Consider the following 18,668-nt stretch of genomic DNA (forward strand, 5'->3'; position numbering starts at 1 on the left):
GAGCCGGGCGCTGCCCAAGCATCCCCCGGAGCCAGGCGGGCTCCTCCTGCCGCCCCCGGGCCGGGCTGCTCGCGCACTCGCACGCTCAGCAGCATCCCTCTCCCGCTCCAGTTCTGCTCTCCACCACCGCCAAGATGCTGCTGTTGCTGCTGGGGATCATCGTGCTCCATGTCACCGTGCTGGTGCTCCTCTTCATCTCCACCATCGTTAGCGTAAGTGGGGACTTTCCTCTGGCGCAGGGGTACCGTCCAGGCAGGGGGGTTATGGCATGACAAGGCCAGAAGGTGTTATTTTTATTTGTGGTTTATTTTCCAGCCTGCATTTTAGCAGGGAATACTGCTTGCTGATTGCTGGTCTTGCCAGCAGTGGGATTTTGGAGTGTTTAGCACAGAAAGCTCGTCCTGTAATTGTGCTGTCGGGTGTCACCGGTGTGTCGCCTGGCTGTGTGCTGCAGCGGGTGCTCGGGGCAGCCCCGTTAGTATGGAGGAGACCGCTGTTGAGGCCATCTCCTCATTGTCCCCACGCTGGCTCACGTCATGGGGCAGCCTCGGAGCACCCGACTCCGGGGGGTGACACTGCGCTCCCCTTTCCTAAAGCAGCTCCGCCTGCTAACGGGCTTCAGCTGCAGGACCAGTACAGCCAGTCTGAGCAAAACCCCTTGAAACGGGACTGGTTTGGGCACTGGCACCTCAGCACCAGCAGTTTTGCTCTCCACCTCTGTTCCTCACAGAATTAGACACAGCCTCCATCTCCTAACCCAGACAAGCTCCTGCTGGTGACTTTTTTCAATGCTTAAGCTTTGCAAGCAGTGGGAAGATTGAGGGTTGGATCCTGTACAGAGGGTTCCCAGCACTGTTCTCGGTCCAGAGCCCAGTTAACATGTCATCTACGTAGGAAGAGGTTTGACTTGGTTTTAAGGCAGCAGTTTTGTGGAACTGGAGGATTCTAGGTTTTTAGAACTTTAGAACCTTCACCAGGTTCTTCTTTCCCTTCTTTTTTTCTTTTTTTTTTTTTTTTTTTTTTTTTTTTTGGATGGTAATAGTAGTAGAAGATGTTACAAAAATCTTCTGAGGCGTTAGAAACCACGTGGAAGCATTCAAATAGCCCGACCAGGCACCAGGCGAGGACGGCGGAGGGGAGGGAAGTGTGCCTCCCCCCGTGGGACTTGGTCCATGTTTAAAGAGAATAAAGAGCTTCTGTTTTTCTGCCGTTGAGGGGAAAGCAACTAAAAGCAAATATCAGTATTTACTTTCCAAACCCCTTTCTAAAGAAAAGCACGTGCCTGGGCGCGCCCGGCCAGGCTCACGCGTGCCGGTAGGCACTGGGGCTGCTCAGCGCCGAAGCCTTGCGGGGGCAACACGGCTGCCTGCCACCTCCCCACTCAGGGGCCGCGTCTCTCTTGCAGCAATGGCTGGTGAATGGCGGGCACACGGCGGACCTCTGGCAAAACTGCACCTCTGGTAGCGTCTTCCACTGCCTGACATCGTCCACGAACGGTGAGTGCTCCCCGGCAATCAAGGCTGTTGCTGCCCCTCGCTTTTATTCTCCTCCCTGGACTTAGGAAATCAAGGGGGGTTTCCGAAGAGGGGGGCTGTTTTCGGCATGCCTCCCTCTTGTTCTGGTTGTGAGAGTCTTTTAAGGACGCACGAGGTGCCCTGAGGACAGCCTGTCCCCTATCTAAGAAAGCTGCCCTGGTTTTTGCTGCTGTGACAGGCTGAGTTTTTGGGCACGCTCCTCGCCCCGTGGTTTTCCACCGAACACCGTGTGTGGGATGTGCTGAGCCCTCCGGCCCTGCCGCATCCCGCTGCTGAAACGGCCCCCCGGCACCTGCGCATCTGGGGTGGCTGAAGAGCCACCTCTGGACTAAGCTGGGTGAAGGCTGTTGTCATGCTGGGTGACGTCACCCAGTGAGCTCTTCGCTGAGGTCAGCAGGGGAGGAGTGCTTGCTAAGACACCATGACGCAGAGTTTCCAGGGCACCTAGTGGTGTCAATAACACAGAATCTCTGCTCAGGGAGTCAGGCGAGCCCGTGCCTCAGTTTCCCCAGGGCTAATGCCAGTGCTGCTGCGTCCAGCATTTGTCTTTGGTTAGCTTGGGTTTTTGCTTTCCCCTGGAAAGCGATTCTCCCAGTGTAACCCCCAGTGAAACCAGTTGTGAATCGTACCGATGTCACCGGGAGCGCAGTCACGCTACGCCGGAAACATGGTCCTGGCGTAGGAGCAAACCGATGCCACGTGGCCTCGGCAAGGCAGGAGCGGAGCAATGGAGAGCGCTAAGTGCTTTCAAAGGGTCTTGTGAGGATGGGAGACTGGCAGAGGTTTTTGGAGATTCAGGTCACCCTAACGCCCAGCCTGCTGGGAGCAAAACCCTCTTATCTTTCCCCAGGCTGAAAGCGGCCGAGTGTTTCCCCGCTTGGGCCCGGGCTCTGGTTTTGGTGGGAGCGGAGCCACCGCCGCGGTCTTTGCTGACGCCTGGTGGTGTCCGGGCCGGCTGGGAAGCTGCTGGACCCTGTCCCAGCCGAGGAGCCTTCTGGAGCCGTGTCCTTCATCAGCAGTTGGCTGGTGCCGGCTCTCTGCAGCGTAGGCAGACTGCTTCACCGCCATTCATGCGTGCTCCAAAACTGCTGACCTTACGCTTTGAAATAAAAGGCAGCGCTTGCCCCCCCGGAGTCCCAGAGCCGAGGGCTGTAAAGCCTCCCCCAAATCTTTTGCTTTTCAAACCTGCACCGCTTTTTCTGGGCGTTTGCGGGATGCTGCGTGTCGGGGAGTTGTCACTGTTGAGAAGGGCTTGTCCAAAATGTGTTTGGGCTGGTTTCTTCCACGTCTGACTGTCCTGCTGGGTGTTGCCAGTCCATATTGCCCTGTTCCTAGAAGCTGCTCAAAGAGGGGCTTCCCTCTGGATCCTTTCAGTGATGAATTTTGATCATTAAAAAGGCTATAACCCAGCTAAAAACGTGCTCAGACAGCTGAGATTTGTTGATAAGGTGCCTCGGTGGGCTGCTCTTTGAGTAGAGGTGCATTGTGCTCAAGTCTTAGAGCTCCCTTCCAGTTCTGACTCATATGAAGGCTCTGCTCTGGCATCAGGAAAAGGAGATTTTGCTTGGGCAAAAGCTTCTGCCCCATCCACCCTGCGGCAGGGGTGTGGGAGCAGTGCTGCTGAGGACCAGTCTTCATCTGGTGGGACCCCAAGTGCAGGGTCCAGAGCTCACCGGTGGTGTAGGAATACAAAATTAAAAGATATTTCCTAGGCTTACGCAAGGCTTTTGAAATCTGTTAGTAAAAGCAGAATAAAAATAGCACGCAGCATCCTTCGCGGTGGCTCCCTGCACCCCTCCCTCCCCACTGCCCGTCTCCGAGCCCCTTGGTCCCACTGCCCCCATGCCGGGGGGCTGCGGTCGGCCGCTCTTCGGAGCGATAGCGGGGACGTGGGGAAAGGATGCCATGGCAGGGCCAACTCCGAGGCTCACGCTCGTCCCCTGCCTGGTCCTTGTTACGCTCCTCAAACTCTCTTTGCTAGGAATACGCTTACTTTCAAAAATACGGAAAATCCTATACCAAATACCGCAAACCGTTCTCATTTCAAGCTCTTTCTAAACCCAGGCTGTGCATGCTACGCTGGGTTGTGGAAAGCCGTAAGAATTTGTTTCTCTGTGCCTGTGCCAAGGACTGTGCTTAACAGTTAATGGCGGAGTGCCAAGGTCTGCTCTGAGCTGAGAGCAAGAAATCCTCGTTAGGGAATTTTGGCAGAACTTGATCTTTACCTAGAGGCAGTTTTTCTTCTGGCCCTCGCAGTGGCCGCTGTAGTGCCGTTGTTTCTCCTCCCTTTTTGAAAAGGAGTGGTACTCGGTACTTGGAATATGTGGAATTAGGTAGGGCTGGGTCTTGCGTCTTCAGCACGGATGGGGGCTTTAGAGGGGTTTGCCATAGCACTGGGGTGGTGGGTTTGTTGCGCTGCGATGCTTCCCTTGGTCTCAGCACGATGAGGATGGATGAAGCCTCCTCTCGCCTGCTGTACTGCTGTGCAGGGACCCTTTTGTTGAGATGACCGTCACGTGGATGCCCAACGAGAAGCTGAACTTGCTAAAACCAGGTGCCAGCAAGATTTGCTTGTGTTTAACACTGAGGCAGGTTTGGAGCTGTGCTCCTAACCTCACAGATCACCCCGTGGGGATGGAATGAGCAGCAAAACAACCCGAGGGTTGACCGCAGGATGACTGTTGGACCGTGGCTTCCCGGGACATTATCAGACCTGGGGCGCAGGATGGAGCTGGCCTCCGTGGAGACTGAGCTCCCACCTCCCAAATTCCTCCTGGCACGGCTTGAACCCCCTGTGTATGTGAGGCCTGAGCGGTCCTGATGGGAGCAAGCGCGGGGAGGGAGGCGGAAGCGCCGGGTCGGGGATGGATGCCCACTTCTTTGGCTTTTACAACTGCCTGCTTGTTGCTTTGGTTTTTGCCCTTGCTTGTTAGATAATGACTTTTTTTTTTCCAAGACCCCGAGAACTATGGAAAAAATGTTGCAATCTTTGCTTCGTTCGCGCTGTCAGACATTCCTGAAAAAGACTTATCTCAAGAATTCAGCTCTGAATCCCAGAATTGTGCGTCGGCACGGCTGCGCGCCAGCCCCCAGCTGTGCGATCCTGCCGCAGACACGGGGCTCACGGCCGGACCTGAGCCGCTCCACTGCTCTTAAGTAGATTCCACCCCAAATTTCCAGACAGCAAATTTTTTTTTTTTTTTCCTCCAGAAATGGCCTTTTCTCTCCACAACTGAATTTTTTATGCGGCAAGAAGATGTTTTTTCTGCTACTTTCTACTGCTCTTCCTCTGATTTTGGTGGGAATGCCGAATGCAGGGAAGAAGTGGGGACCTCTGTGGAGATCCCTACATCCTTCTGTAACATCAGGAAACATTTTTCCTGTTGTCTTCTCACCATTTCTCCTGTCACTGCTCTATGGCTTTTGCACAGTAGCTTGTTCACAGGCGGGCTGGTGGTTTTTTGTTTTGGTTTTTTTTAAGAGAAAAAAACCAAACCCAAACCTTGGGAAATGCGCAGGCTGCCAATCCACATGATTGCTAGGTGCCGTGAGCTGTGTGATGCTGATGATTTGCTGATGTGATGGCCACAAGCAAAGCCCAGGTGGGTCGCTCAGAGCAGGGATCTGCCCTGGACCGCCCGGGCGGGCAGGGATGGACCTCCCACCGATGGGGCATTGCCCTGCTCTTCTGCAACGCTGGCCCTCCCTCTTCCCGAGCCTCTTTGCTCTGGCAGACGGGACCCTGAGCAGCACTGCTGGTGCTTGAAATGCATTTTCTTTGTGCTGGATGAGGCAGGAAAGATCTTCGTCCCTGGCGTTAGGCCGGGGCATCTGTGCCCTGACCCATCAGCCATTCCCAGGAGGAATTGCACTGCTGCTTCTCCACTTCAAGATGCATAACTGAAACGTCTGAACCCATTGCCTTTGCTCTGTCAGTCCCGCCGAGTGGCTCTGCTGCCCTTATTCTTTCAAACTCTTTCTTCCAGCACTGCTGGACTCGCCTGACATAGAAAAGGTATGGAGAGATGGAGGTGCCATTTAGCTTGCTGGAATTCTTTTTGTAGCTGAAAACCGTGTCGCAAGGCTGCATCGAAGCCTTGCACCGAGGAAAAATGATTCCTCAATGTCTAATTTCATTATTGATAGTGAGTATAAAATATCTGAACAGAAAGAGATGGGGGCAAATTGCCCTCCAGCCCACTGGAAGAGCCAAGACTGCACTAACTGGATCAAGACTTGCCGGATTTGTCACTGCTGAGGGGACACTTCCTAGCGCAGGAGGGTGAGGTGGAGGCGGTAGTCCAGTCACCCCCGCACATTAGAAGTTCAAAGATTTAAAGATTCAAAGATTTAAAACATGGTGTCAGCTTTTTATTGAATGCTAAAGTTACCTTCTGCCCTTGCGCTGTGCGTCTTGCTGAGTCTGCGGGCGCAGCGCGGTTGCAGCCTGGTGCTTTATTTCTGCTGGGGAGCTGCAAACCAGCAAGAAATTACCCGTGTTTAAGGATGCTGGATCTGTTATAATGAAGCCGCACAGTAAATAATTCATAGCTTTTTTGGTGTGATAGCACATGGCCTTTGTACTTGAGGTTCTAGCAGTCAGCTGGCCCCATTCAGCTTACGGACCGCCTGTACAGATATCCTAATCTGGGGACATCTCTGGTCCTCCAGTTTGCAGCAGAGTAGCAAAGAGCCAGCTTTAACCTCAGCAGTTTGTGGGTCCAGGACATCCGTGGTCCTGGATGTCATTAGTGATAGATAACATTGGCCTAACTCAGGCAGGGTCGAACCTCTCTCTGCCGGCTTGTGGGTCACTGTGGCTTGCCCCTTAGTTGTCTAAAATAAACTGTGGGGTGTTCCAGGAGAATATTTTGTAGTTGAGATCAGTTTCTGCCATAACCATGTTGCCTGCAATATGAAAGGGATTTCCTCTGCTTAAAAACTGGGTTTTTGTTGTTGCTTGTTCTTACAAAGAGCATCTGATACGGAGAGGTAGGGAACCAGTGCTGTTTCCCCTGCGCTCGGCTGCTCCAGAGCAATTTGGCTGCCCTATTTCTGCATAAGGGGGGGTGTCAGTCAACCTTCCCTGCTGGGCGGGGGGCTTTGGCCCATAGCAGAGGAGCGAAAGGGAGGAAGAAGGCAAACCCGTGGGCAAATGATGACTGCAAAACCAGAAGAATGGATGGGGGAGTCCGCTGTAGAGCACAACGCTGGAAAACTCTTAATCCAACATTTTTTTTGGCCTTGATGAGACTCTTAGGTGTGCCTGTGGCCTCTGGCTGAGTGTAGCCCTGCAACATGGGCACCGCTGCTCCCCATCCCTGCTCCTGGCGCCTGGACTGGAAATCAGTGGGAGCTGGTATCTAAGCCCTTTGGAGGACCTGAGCCTGAAATGATGTATCTGCCACCTCAGCTCACTCTCACGCACAAGCCAAAAAGAGGTCAGAACAGTCTCGCCGAGGGTCTTGGAGAGAGGCTGGCTTGGGCGTTGTGGAGCTGTTGGAAGGTGTTTTTCATGGTGCCAGCAGCTTTCTGCTGCCTCGACAGCACTAGCAGTTGCCTCTGCAGGACGTGAACTTCGATGGTCTGGATGGGATGTCTGAATGTGGCCACTCTGGAGAGCTATGGACCTCTTGGCTTCAAGGACTTCTTGGATGGAGCTTCAAGGTCAAGGCAAAAGGGAGGACAGCTGAGAGAAAAAGAGGCCAAGAGGAGAAAAGAGGGCTTTGAGGGTTTCATCCCTGTCTAAAGGGAGCTACAGTAGAAGACCAGGAAGTCTTGGGCAGGAATTGCAGCACCGTGTTCATGCACTGCCTCCCCACAGCCCTGGTGTTTCCCCTGGCTCTTACAAATACCTTGGGAGCTCTTTAAAATCCCCCTTTTCTGGTGGGCTTTCCAGGAATACCTCGATCCAGCACCTTGCAGTCCTCTCCAGGGAGTGGACATAGGAGGACAGGAAAGGAGCAACTGTTGGGTGCAAAACCTGCTTTTCCGAGCTCGAGCATCCAGCAGCCCAGAACGCAAACGGGGAAGGTTTGACTTGGTGCCGGTGGGAGGTCTGGGACCAAAGCAAAAGAAAGTTGTAATGTCATGGAGCTGGATTGTCCCTGGGAGAGCTTAGCAAGCCTGCTGGACGTGGCTGATGAACTGTGACGCTGTTCCCAACAGGAGATGTTGACTTTGAGCGATGGGGCTGTGGGGGGTGGTGGTGGGGTCTGTGCTGCTCAGGAATAGCACTCAGGTAGCTGAGCTTTTTTGACTTTCTGAGTTGCTACAGCGAGTTGCCAGGGTACCATTTGAACTTCAGCGGTCTGAAGTTCAAATATTTCTGCATCTTCAGTTCACCCTTTTTCAACCCTCTCAAGGGTTGAATAGCAAGGTTTAAAAGCGTTGCAAGGTTTAAAAGCGTTGCAAGCCCCAGCGCTTGTGATATGACCTGTCTGCTTCATAGGCAAGGATGCAAGTTGGGTTCAGGTTCTTGATCAGACCTGGAAGCTCGAGAGTCTGCTTTGGAAAAACTCTGCTCAGAAAAAACTTATTTTCCTGGGGGACCTGGGCCAGTAGATGCATGTGCATCTGACCCTGCTGATATTTACTTTGCAACATTGAAGGAGCAGGTTTTACCATGCAGATGTGGTCATGAATTTCCCCTCCCTCTAGTTTTGTAGATACTATATGCTGCTGTTACCTCCTTAGTGGATGTTTTCTTCCCAAGAAGTGGTTGCTTTTTAAGTGTATAGTGCATACACAGTTTGCAAAGGGAAAGCTGTACGTACAGAATGTTGCCGGCAGCGGCAGGTCACAGCACACAGTTGTTTTTAATGCATAGCACTAATTTAGTGGTGTCTTACAGCGAGTGCGTAAGCTGATTGCTCAAATAAGTTTCTTTTCAGTTTGTTCTTTATTCTTTCTCCTTGACTGGGTCAAAAGAGGATAGGGTGTCTACAACAAAATATTGAATTAAACCCTGGGGAGCCAGTGCCTGTCCTTTAAGGCCCTCTGCTCCGGGCCAAGGGTGTGTTTCTGCCTGCTCCATCAATCCTGCTCAGCTGCACCCCTTGTCCAGGTATAAAAACTCCCTGCAAGCAGGGCTGGGGCGTTGCTGGCAGGCGTTGGGTTAGCTACTGTCTTTTTTTGGGGGGGGGGCAGGGATGTCAGCTGCAATTTCTGCTCTAGGTTTCAATTTCTGCTCTGGGTTTCTTACTTTCACGTTAGATTTTAGGGCAGTGAAATGTGGTCTTTAGCATCCCAGGGGTGAAGTCTTTTCCCTGCTGTTGTAAGTGGTGGTATGAGCACATCGGGGCTTACAGAACTTAGGGAATTTTTCAAATTTGTTTTGTAAAAACTTCTTTCTTTATTTCTGACTGCCTGAAAGGGCTCTAAAAATGCTCCTGATGGGTCGTCTCCGGAAGTGGCGTGCAGGGTGTTATCTGTCCTTTCCACCCTGTTTCCTTTTCTTCCTCCTCCTGAAGAACAAAGATATAAACACAGAGCTGAAGAGATGCCGGAGAAAAATGGAATAACCCACTCGCTGCTCAGGGGAAACCACAAATAACAGCCTGGGAGTAAACAGTGCTGACAGCCCCGTGGTACAACTCACGGGGCGCAGACCTCCCTGCGGGAAACTCACTTTATTTTTAAAAGCCTATAGGTAGGACACAGCACTAATAGTAAAGGAGTTAAAAGCATATGGGGTTGAGGAGGTAGCAATCCTGTCTGCAGTTATAGTGGTGTTTTCAAATGAATTAAAGGCAATTAGCTACCTTAATACAGCTGAAGTCTGTGGGCAGCTGGGTTTGGATTTAATGGGAGTGTAGCAGCTTGCACTTGGGGGTCTCAGAGTCATGAGCTGGGGATCTTGCCCCTCATTTTTACAAAGGAGACCACTAAAAGCCAGCAAAGGGCTGGACGTCAGCAGGCCCAGAGTTCTGGGCTGCAGGATGAGCCCTTGATTTCCACGTTTGCATGCTCGTGTATCTGCTGCTCTCTGGCTGCAGCAGAGCAGCACGGCTGGCTGCCGAAACCCCGCCGGCCATGGTGGGCTCTCCCTCCTCTCTCAGTGCCTGCCTTTCTATTCCTCTGACATGGCTCTTTATTACACGGGGATTTTGTAAAGCCCATATAAATCATTCACATTCAGAACCAAAAAAAAGAGGCACGGGGAGGCGGATGCAATTAAAAGGGCAGCTTAGCTCAGCTCAGCTTTCCGTCTAGACAGCCTTTTCTTAAAATAACTGGCAGTTGGAGCATCCACCTCCGAGCAGAAAGGGCTCCTCTCCGGGCCGGATCCCCTGGCCTTTGAAATCACAAAAAGACTTGGCTTCCTGGGTCCTGGACCAAACTACAGGACTTGGGGCCGGGCAGGTTTTGGCTCAGCCGGCGTCTGGAGCTGGACCTGGGTTTAGGGCTCAGGAAGGGGTGAGATGAAAGCTCAGCTGCTCTGACCTGGGATGGGAGCCCTTTCAGTGCTGAAGCGTGGAAAGAGATTGCAATTCAGCAGCTGGACATCCTCTAACCATACTTCTCCGACCCACTTTGAGCCATGTTTTATGACTTGAATTTTAGCAACGCTTGAGCTGCTTCATCCCCTCCGTTGCCCTGCGGTTGAGCATGGCCAGAGCTGAAGGGTCAGGTGTGGTGGAGGCAGGGGGGGTTTCCCTGCTGGGCCAGCTGAGATAGATGAAATATATGGGACATTTTGTGTGCACACCAGTGTGAAAGCCACACTGGGATTTCCTGGAAGTAACAGCAGTGGTAGCTGCTCCTTCCTAAGGAATGGCAGCAACTGGTGCACATGGATGTAAAACCGGCGGCACTGAAGCGAGTGAAGCACAGTAGCTCTTTAGCAGAGCCCGTTAATGCTGCAGAGTAGTTTGGCATGGGAAGCATGAAAAGGAGGGGAAGGAAAAAGCTGTCTGCAATGAGCAGAGGCCTCTCTGGGTGGTTTCAGTCTGCTTTGGTGAGCAGGGCTCCTTGCGTGAATGTCAGGAGGCAAAGACGCGAAGACAAGAGGTAGAATTGATGGTCCAAAGTCAAACACACTAGACGTTACTAAATTGTGCAGGATGTTCCCCGCAGGCATGGATTTTCTGGAAGGGCTCAGGCATGGATTGTCATTGCTGTCCCAGCTGAAGGCTGTACCTCATTCTCTGGTTCAAATTCGGCTCTTACGTGCGTGAGTGCAGCTTGCGAGGAGTTGGTGGCGAAGCACGATTGCTTCTCTGGGAGCAGACGTTCCTCCGGCCAGTCCCAAATGGCCTCATTTGCTGCACTGAGGGTTGAAGGTTGCTGAGCTGAAGTATAGTTTTATTTGGAAGTTTTGCTACATTTCAGCTATTTGCTGGAGAAAGCCATTGCTTGCAGTGTACAGCCGGGGAGCGAAGCTGATGGGAGTAAAACTATGGCAGGAACATGGGACTGGGTCTAAGACTTCAGTGCTGCCCAATTCCCCCCTGTCTGAGGATCCAGCCCAAAGCATCATTTTTCTGCCTTTTCCTGGATGGTTTGTGCCTCAGTTTACCTGTAACGAGCCCTGCCTGACTTTCATGGTGAATTAATCGATGGTGCGTCCTTACAGACTTCTCAAGGAAGGCTGCAAATACTCATTTTGATCTCAAACTTTATAAAGAAAGGCAGTGGTATCTGTGAGCACGGCCCCGTCCCGGTGGTGTGAGGCACTGCCTCTTTCTGTCAAGCTGCGGCAGCTTTTGGAACGGAGCGTCATTTTGCTTGTTTATTTTTATTTTTTTTAACACGGGGAGTTACACACCCGCGAAGCCTGGAAATAGCTGGGCAGTGACTCATGCAGGGGCTGGTTTAACTGGTCTGCTCTGGGAGGCATCTGCGTTTGGCAGCTGGGGAAGGCTCTTTCCAAAAGGTTTGACTCCACAAGGGCAGAGGGTGTTTTAACTTGCTGTGTATTTATTTTACCTCTGAGTTTGGCAGACTCAGTGTCTCATAGCTTGTTGCACATGGCTTTTGTGTTTCTAGTACAGCTGAACTCCCAGCGCCTGACATGAAGCTGGGGGAGAGGCTTTGTCTTGACTTCTGCAGGCTTCAGGTTGGGGCTGATATCTCTGCTCATATTTTATTACACATACAACCTGAGAAAGCTCGTGGCCCTGCAGTTCATTTTTGCCAGGCACGCTGGTCCATGCACATGTCATCCAAAACCCCCAGGCAGCACCGTGCCCGTGCTGAGGACCTCAGCAGCCGGTAAGGGCATCCCCCAGCTGCTAAGACACTTAATGGGAACTGGGGTTGGGCTAGTGGTGCAGGGGATGAGGCTGAGGCCACGAGCTTTGGTGGGGACTCGCCATCCATGGTGCCCACACTGAGGTTTCCGTCTGTCTTTGTTTCCCCAGAATGGCTGCAGTCTGTCCAAGCAATGATGATCCTCTCCATCATCTTCAGCGTCTTGTCCCTGTTCCTGTTCTTTTGCCAGCTGTTCACGCTCACCAAGGGCGGGCGGTTTTACGTTACTGGAGTCTTCCAAATCCTTGCTGGTAAGCGGGGGCTGATTGATGGGGCTGTCACTGGTGGGGAAAGGGCTTTCAGGCAGTGGAGCGGGTAATGGTGGAAATGAGCATGTTCTTGAGTACCGAAGCAGGAGGGCCACCGAACTGGCTCCTGCATGGCTCAGTGAAGGGAAAAGGGGATAAAGAAATTGGGTCTGTTGAGGTCTCGCATGCCCCAGGATGGGGTCTGGCTGTTGCGGCATGTTATGCATCCAAGCTCTTCTGCCCTTGCATCACGGAAGGTGCAAGAGGGTTGCTGCCGTGGCCGAGGAGGTTTTGGAGGGGCAAGGTGCCAGACGTGCTGAGCCGGAGGCAGAGCTGTGCCGGCGGTCCCAGGCGGTGGGGCAGGCAGGGCGCGGGGGGCTGCCGGATCACGGGCGAGCAGCCTGCAGCTCTGTCCGCTCTTCCCGTGACGCGGGGGGGATGCTGGTGGTCCAGGGCAGCTGTGCTGGCTCTGGGACCCACCTTTGCCTGGCTGGGCGAGGTTTCCGCAACTGCTGGCGGATGGGGGAAGTAGTGACGATCCTCTTTTGGCAAAAGAGGATCTGATGATTATTTATAAACTTGCCATAAGGGGGCCTGGTGCTTTCAACATCAGCAAAGAGCCGCTGGAGCGTGCAGGGTGAGCCAGCTGACTTTGAACTATTTTTAACTCTTAAAGAACTCAGCTCTGGAAATAAGCCACGGTTCATGTCCTACGTTGCAGTTCTCCAAATATAGATGCTGTAAAGCCACTGGCTCCATTCGTGTTTCCACATATGAAACCAGTGGAGAAGATTTTCAAGTGCTCAGACTAGAAAAATTAAATTGTGCAGTGAGGTTCTGGCTAATTATGACAGACTGTCTGGGAAGGAGACTAATCATTTGCTAGAGCTTTAGATGTTAAACTAAAAGCTACCCTAGGTCCTGCCACTAAATCAGTGGAAAAACTCATCTACAGAACTTTAGACAACATTTCTGAGCATCCTCTAAGTGACTGGACTTCACAAACCCTGGAAAAGTTTAGCGCGATCCTTTATTAGCAAGTGTGGCATGAAATCTGTTATAAGTGTATCTGCTTGGCCATAATGCAGGTGATGAGTTCAGATCAGTTCACCGTCTCTGGAAAGATAGATGTGTAGAAACCCATTACAGCCATGGAGACAAGGAGGGGAAACGGGCATTAATAATGCAACTATCTGCCTGAGAGCTTGTCTAATAGATCTGGGAGCAGAAGGCTTCTCTCTCCTGAGTGATTGCTGGTGAATGCTCATTTTCAGAGGAAGAGAAAATGGGATTGCAATCCTCCTGTCCGTGCTGTGCGGGGTGTCCTAAGGAGATGCGGCGTCAGGCCATAGACCTATTGTCTCTTTCCTTGTTGGGCCTGAGGCATGGGTCAAATCCATCCCTAGCCACTATGAAGGACAGGGAAAGTGTGACTTGAACCTCATGAAGCTTCCCCCATGGCCTGGGGGACCCATAGGCAGAGGTCTGACTCCCAATGGACCATGAAGAGGTGGGCACTGGTGGCCATCCTTGCTGTTCTCCCTGGCCAGGGCTGTGTTCTCAGCTCCAGCAGAGCTGCAGAGGACCTCCCTCCTTCTGGGAGGGTATGAGAAGGCTCTTCCTGAAGCCCTCCATCACCCTGCACCTCCTCCCGGGGTGAGGCAGCTTGGCAAAGCTGAGGGTTTCCAGTTTTGGAGACTGACCAACAGCGATGCTGGATCTGAGCCAGTGGGTGCCAGGGGCAGGACCACTGGGTGCTGTTGGGTGGCAGAGCTGGGTGACAGTGCCCTGAGAGCCAGGGAGGAGGTCAGGGCCTGGTCTCCACTACGACTTTGGCTGTGGCTCAGGGGAACTGGGGAGTGGAGGTAAGGGCAAGAAGAGATGCATGAGGTCAGTTGGGTCTGTTGTGCAGCACCAGGGCTGGATGCGTCCCCAGGACCACGCTGCTTGGAAACATGCCCTGCAGTCTATCTGGATTTGCCCTGATGGGATTTCAGCCATCACAAAGGCATCAAAAGGCCCTTGACAGCTCCCCTCCCACCTTGGTGGGTGCATCACATCCACATCTCATAGCTGTGTAAGTGCAGCATGGGAGGGACGTTGGTTTGGACCTCTCAGGGTTTGCCCCAACTTTTCCATCACTCTCTCCAACCTCAGCATCACTTTTATCCTTTTTCTCTAATCCCTCCCACCCTAGAGCTGCTGTGCCCGGGGGGTGGAGAGGGTAGGCTCAGCCTTGAGGGCTGTGCCTTCCACATGTCCCACAGCTTTTTGCAAAGCCCTGCATTGAAGGAGCTGACCACAAGCATGCACTAGCACCCATCCCAGCTTGTCTGCACGGCTAGAGACCTGCAGGGTGAAATTTTAGGTAGCATTTGCCCTCCTGGCCTGTCAAAGCAAGACTAGAGAGCATTCTTAAAATCAGGCTCTAAGCTGGTGGTGCATTATTGCTTGCATCAGTGCAAGCAGCTGAATGCAGCTGCCCTTCACTTCCTGAGCATGTTCTCCAGCCCAAAATCAGTGCAGATGCTGCAGAAACCGTCGCCTCCGTTTTGACAAATTCCTCATGCGGACAATTGCCGCTGTATTTTCTGCTGTCTGTAGGTGACCGGCGTGGTTGCACGCCTGTTCTCTGTCCCACCAGCATCCGCAGACAATTGTTGTGCTCTCTTTGCATGGGCCGGGGCAGTGGGAGTTGGCTCTCGTGCTTAGAGAATGGAAACTGCACCAGCGGCGCGTTAATGAAACGTATTCCCACTTCTGCACTTTCCCAAAACAAAGGAGCAGTGTCAAGTGGAATTACAGCTCAAATATCACGGTGGTTAAATGTAGGTGGTCCCGAGGTCCGTGCAGGGGATTTGGAACTCAGCTCTGACAACAGCTCTGCAACTGTATAATAGAACTGCTGGGATTGACTGAAAGAGCTTGTTTTTGGGCAGAAATAGAGGTGGCTTTGTGTTAGCTCTGGGCAGTCCCCAACGCTGATGGGTTGTTTTTGCAACAAAGCTAAAATGCTGCCTACCGGAGCTGTGCCCGGCCGGACAGCCCTCGGGGAGCTGAGCTGGCCCATGGCTGGCGAGGGTGGATGCCAGGAGCCGGGGAAGAGGGACGAGCCGCGGGCGCAGCGAGGCTTGCAGAGAGCGGGGTTTGCAGTCGAGCTCCTCATGCAGCCCCGGAGGAGGACGGGGGATCACAGGGCACAGGCCCTGCCTGACCGGAGTGTCCTTGGCCCCCAGCTGCGCTTGCCTGGGCAGGTGGTAAAGCACAAAAGTTTCTTTAAAAAAAGCCAGAGTTTGCATCTGACCTCTTGCAGCACCTCTGGTATGGTGGTTCAGGCTACAGTCTAGCTTTTAAATAAGCTCCCCAAGGGAGTGGAGCTGGTCCGGAGCAGGCGCCTGGATCTGGGGGATACCCGATGCTTGCCTGAGGGATGGGTTAGCCCAGGCGATGCTCTGGCCTTGCTTGCTCCAAGGGCTCCAGCTTTGCTTGCTCACAGCCTGGCAGAGATATCCCCCCTCACCTGTGCCCAGGGCAGAGCCCACAGCATTGCTCCCCCCAAATCATACCCTAGTTTTCCAGGAAACAGGATACAAGGGGGCAATAATAAGAACAGTTTCCCATGCTGGCATTGGGTATTACCCTCTCCGGCTCTGGGTTTCCAGCAGGGAACTGCTCTGTGCTTGGCATCACTAACCCCTTCCTATGTGCGCTTCCCCGGCAGGGCTCTGTGTGATGAGCGGTGCGGCCATCTTCACAGTGAGGCACACGGACTGGCACCAAGCCTCGGAAAACACCTCCTACGGCTTCGCCTATATCCTGGCGTGGCTGGCCTTCCCCCTGGCCCTCGCCAGCGGCATCGTCTACATCATCCTAAGGAAGCGCGAGTGATGCCACAGGAGGTGGCGTGGCGTGGCGTGACAAGGGCACTCATGACGTCCACAGAGGAGACGGAGGCGGGGGAAAATAGACGAGAAAACGGAAAAGAAAATTAACAACAGCAAAAAAAAAAAAAAAAAGAAAAAAAGAAAAAGAATACACCCTCCCACCAAAACCAAACCCAACCAACCCCAAAAAGAAACACTCAAAGGGTTACTTGTTAATTGAAGATGTATATAGTATCTATGGTTTAAAAAACCTATTTATAACACTTTTTACATATATGTACATAGTATTGTTTGCTTTTGTTGACCGTATGCTATGTTTTAAAGCCTAAAGCAAGTGCCTAAGGAACTATTACTCCTAACAGTGTAACAAGAGCGCGGTGATTTTTCTCTCATGCAAAATCCTCTTTGACCTGACCTCTCCTTCCCCATCCCAGTCCGTATCGAACCATCAGAAAACCCCAGCTCTGACTGGTTTTAGGCTGGCGTAAAGTGGAATTACGCCTGTTTACGCCAGCTGGAGGGTTGATCCCCACTCCTGCCTCATGCTGTGATCCTGGTAACTGAGGTGCACGTCCAGATCTGACGGGAGATGCTTCCGAAAGGTTTGAAGGATTTTGGAGCAAAGGCTTTGATTGCCCCAAGTGCCTAAATGACTTATGTGCCTAAGTCCCATTGCCCTGCCACCACACCCGCTGGGAATTTGGGCTTTTAAATCACTTAGGTCGGATTGCAATCCAGCGCAGGCTGTCCTCCTTCGCCTGCCCGGGCTCTGGGGGTGCCCCCGGTGCCTGTGCCGGCAGGGCTGGGGTGTGTGCTGTGCTGTGCCGTGCCGTGCTGTGCCGAGCCGCTGGGGCACTGATGCTCCCAACCGTGAAACATGCTTTATCCTTGCTGTGGAGCTAAACTACCGATGAGAAAAAAGAAAACCCAGTATATCTATGAAATCAAATACCAGATATATGAAATGGTGCTATCTATTTACCATTCCTTATATTGCTAGCCATTTAACCTTATTCACTGGAAATTCAGTTAACAATCTTGAGGTAAACAGCAAAGCTAGAAATGAGAAATAATTCTGTGTAATATAAATGAGCTATAACTGCTTTTGTACTTAGACTTGCTCTTACTATTATTTTTAATAAAGCATTTATAACCGAGGTTCCTTTTTTCCCCTCCATGGTCAAGAGGAACAGAAACAGCTCTGGGTGGAGCCCTGCCGGTCTCTGCTGCTGGAGCAAGATGTCTGTCCTCTGTCTGTGCATCAGCGATGTGTCTGGCTGTGAATTGAACGGGCACCTGCGCAGACCCCAGGCTGCCTTCTGAGGACTCCAGACACTGTGTTGCTGTTGTTGTTTTTGTTTCATTTTGAGTTTTTTGGGGGTTTTTTTTGGTTTTTTTTGTCTTTTTTTGCTTTGCTTTTCTGATTTTATACCGACTGTGTGGACTAAGAAGCAATGAAATAAAAATCAGAATAACTCAGTTGCTTCTGCTTTTCGGCGTTTTGTCGGGTTAGAGCCTGGCTGTACTTCATCAGTCTGCTTGCACGGCTGCCAGAAGGTCTCTGGGATGCTGTGTAGCAGTTTTGTGGGCTAATTCATGATGCTGAGAGAGGCTCTGAGCTCACTGGGCTGTGTGCATGGCAAGATGTACCTGTGCCAGAGGGATGAGACTGTGCCAGAGGGATGAGACTGCACCAGAGTTAGTGCCAGGTCCAGGAACCAAGCCCAAGGCTGCATGCTGTAGTGCTGGTGCGTACTCATCTTTCTGCCTCTGCCCTAAGATGCTCCTGTGATGTGACCACTGACCCTCCAAAGATGGTAGCTAGGCAGCAGCTGGCAGGACTACACTTAATCCCCTCCCAGTCTCCTGAGCAGGGATGGTTCAGGTCAGCATCAGCTGCCCCAGGGGGATCCGGGAAGCTCTGCCACCCAGCACAGACAGCAGAAGTCTTTCAGTCCTGTGCGCCAAAACACCCAGAGCCTGGGGGTGCAATTACGGCCGGGGGGATTAGCATATTGTGTGCAGTATGTGCAGCCTTAATGGCTGGCACAGAAGCGTTCACACTTCCGTTCGCTCAGTCATTTGGCTGTTAAATATCCAAGCTTATGTAGCAACCGGTGCTGGCAGAAACACAATGGCTCTTGCAAGGTCGCCTGTTGAGGCCAGTTATTAACATCAGGCCAGATCCCAAAGCCCTCAACCCAGCCACATCCCAAAGGAAAGGAGCAGGAACTGTCTTGCATCTCCTTGGCAGCTCAGCGCAGAGCCTGGGCGGTGCGATGTGACGACCCTGGCATCTCGCTTGACGGCTGGAGCTCCTGGTCGTGGTCTTCCAGCTCAGAGTATTCCCCCATGTGCTCATTTTGCTGAGCTCCGGCTAAGCCCAGGAGGGTATCTCGCTTGCTGAAGCAGCATTCGAGCCCCCGCGAGCTGCAGCACGAAGACACGTGGTCATCCTGTGTCCTGCCAGGCTTGGCACCGCGTACCTCGCAAAGGGGACAAATATTTCCCTTCTGAGGAGCGGGTGGGAACACAGGTGGGTTTTCCCCTCCTGTGGGAAAATTAAAGATGCTCTTTCTCACTTTGCATCAATATCAGAAGACACAAAAAGGCTGACTGCTTCATTTGTGCCTCTCAGCGCGGTGCTCTGGGTCCACTCAAGGTGTAAATGAGTGAGTGGCATCAGTTCGTATCAACATCTTGATGTTGCGTAGTTGCTTCGTTTCAGGGATGCGTTTTTGAAGGCA

The 18,668-nt window shown here is 52.4% G+C and overlaps 1 protein-coding gene across 1 annotated transcript; it reads left to right on the top strand.

Annotated features, from left to right (window-relative positions):
• Window positions 1-134: 134 nt before the first annotated feature.
• PMP22 (peripheral myelin protein 22) lies at window positions 135-16,737 on the top strand (the record flags this gene model as incomplete). The annotated part of the gene is made up of 4 exons (XM_082008226.1): window positions 135-212; window positions 1,406-1,496; window positions 11,900-12,040; window positions 15,759-16,737. 4 exons carry the CDS (start codon window positions 135-137, stop codon window positions 15,923-15,925), a joined length of 477 nt encoding a protein of 158 aa, XP_081864352.1. The 3' UTR covers window positions 15,926-16,737.
• Window positions 16,738-18,668: the final 1,931 nt, after the last annotated feature.

Source organism: Phaethon aethereus, assembly GCF_964289735.1.
Source record: "Phaethon aethereus genome assembly, chromosome: 18".
NCBI lineage: Eukaryota > Metazoa > Chordata > Aves > Phaethontiformes > Phaethontidae > Phaethon > Phaethon aethereus.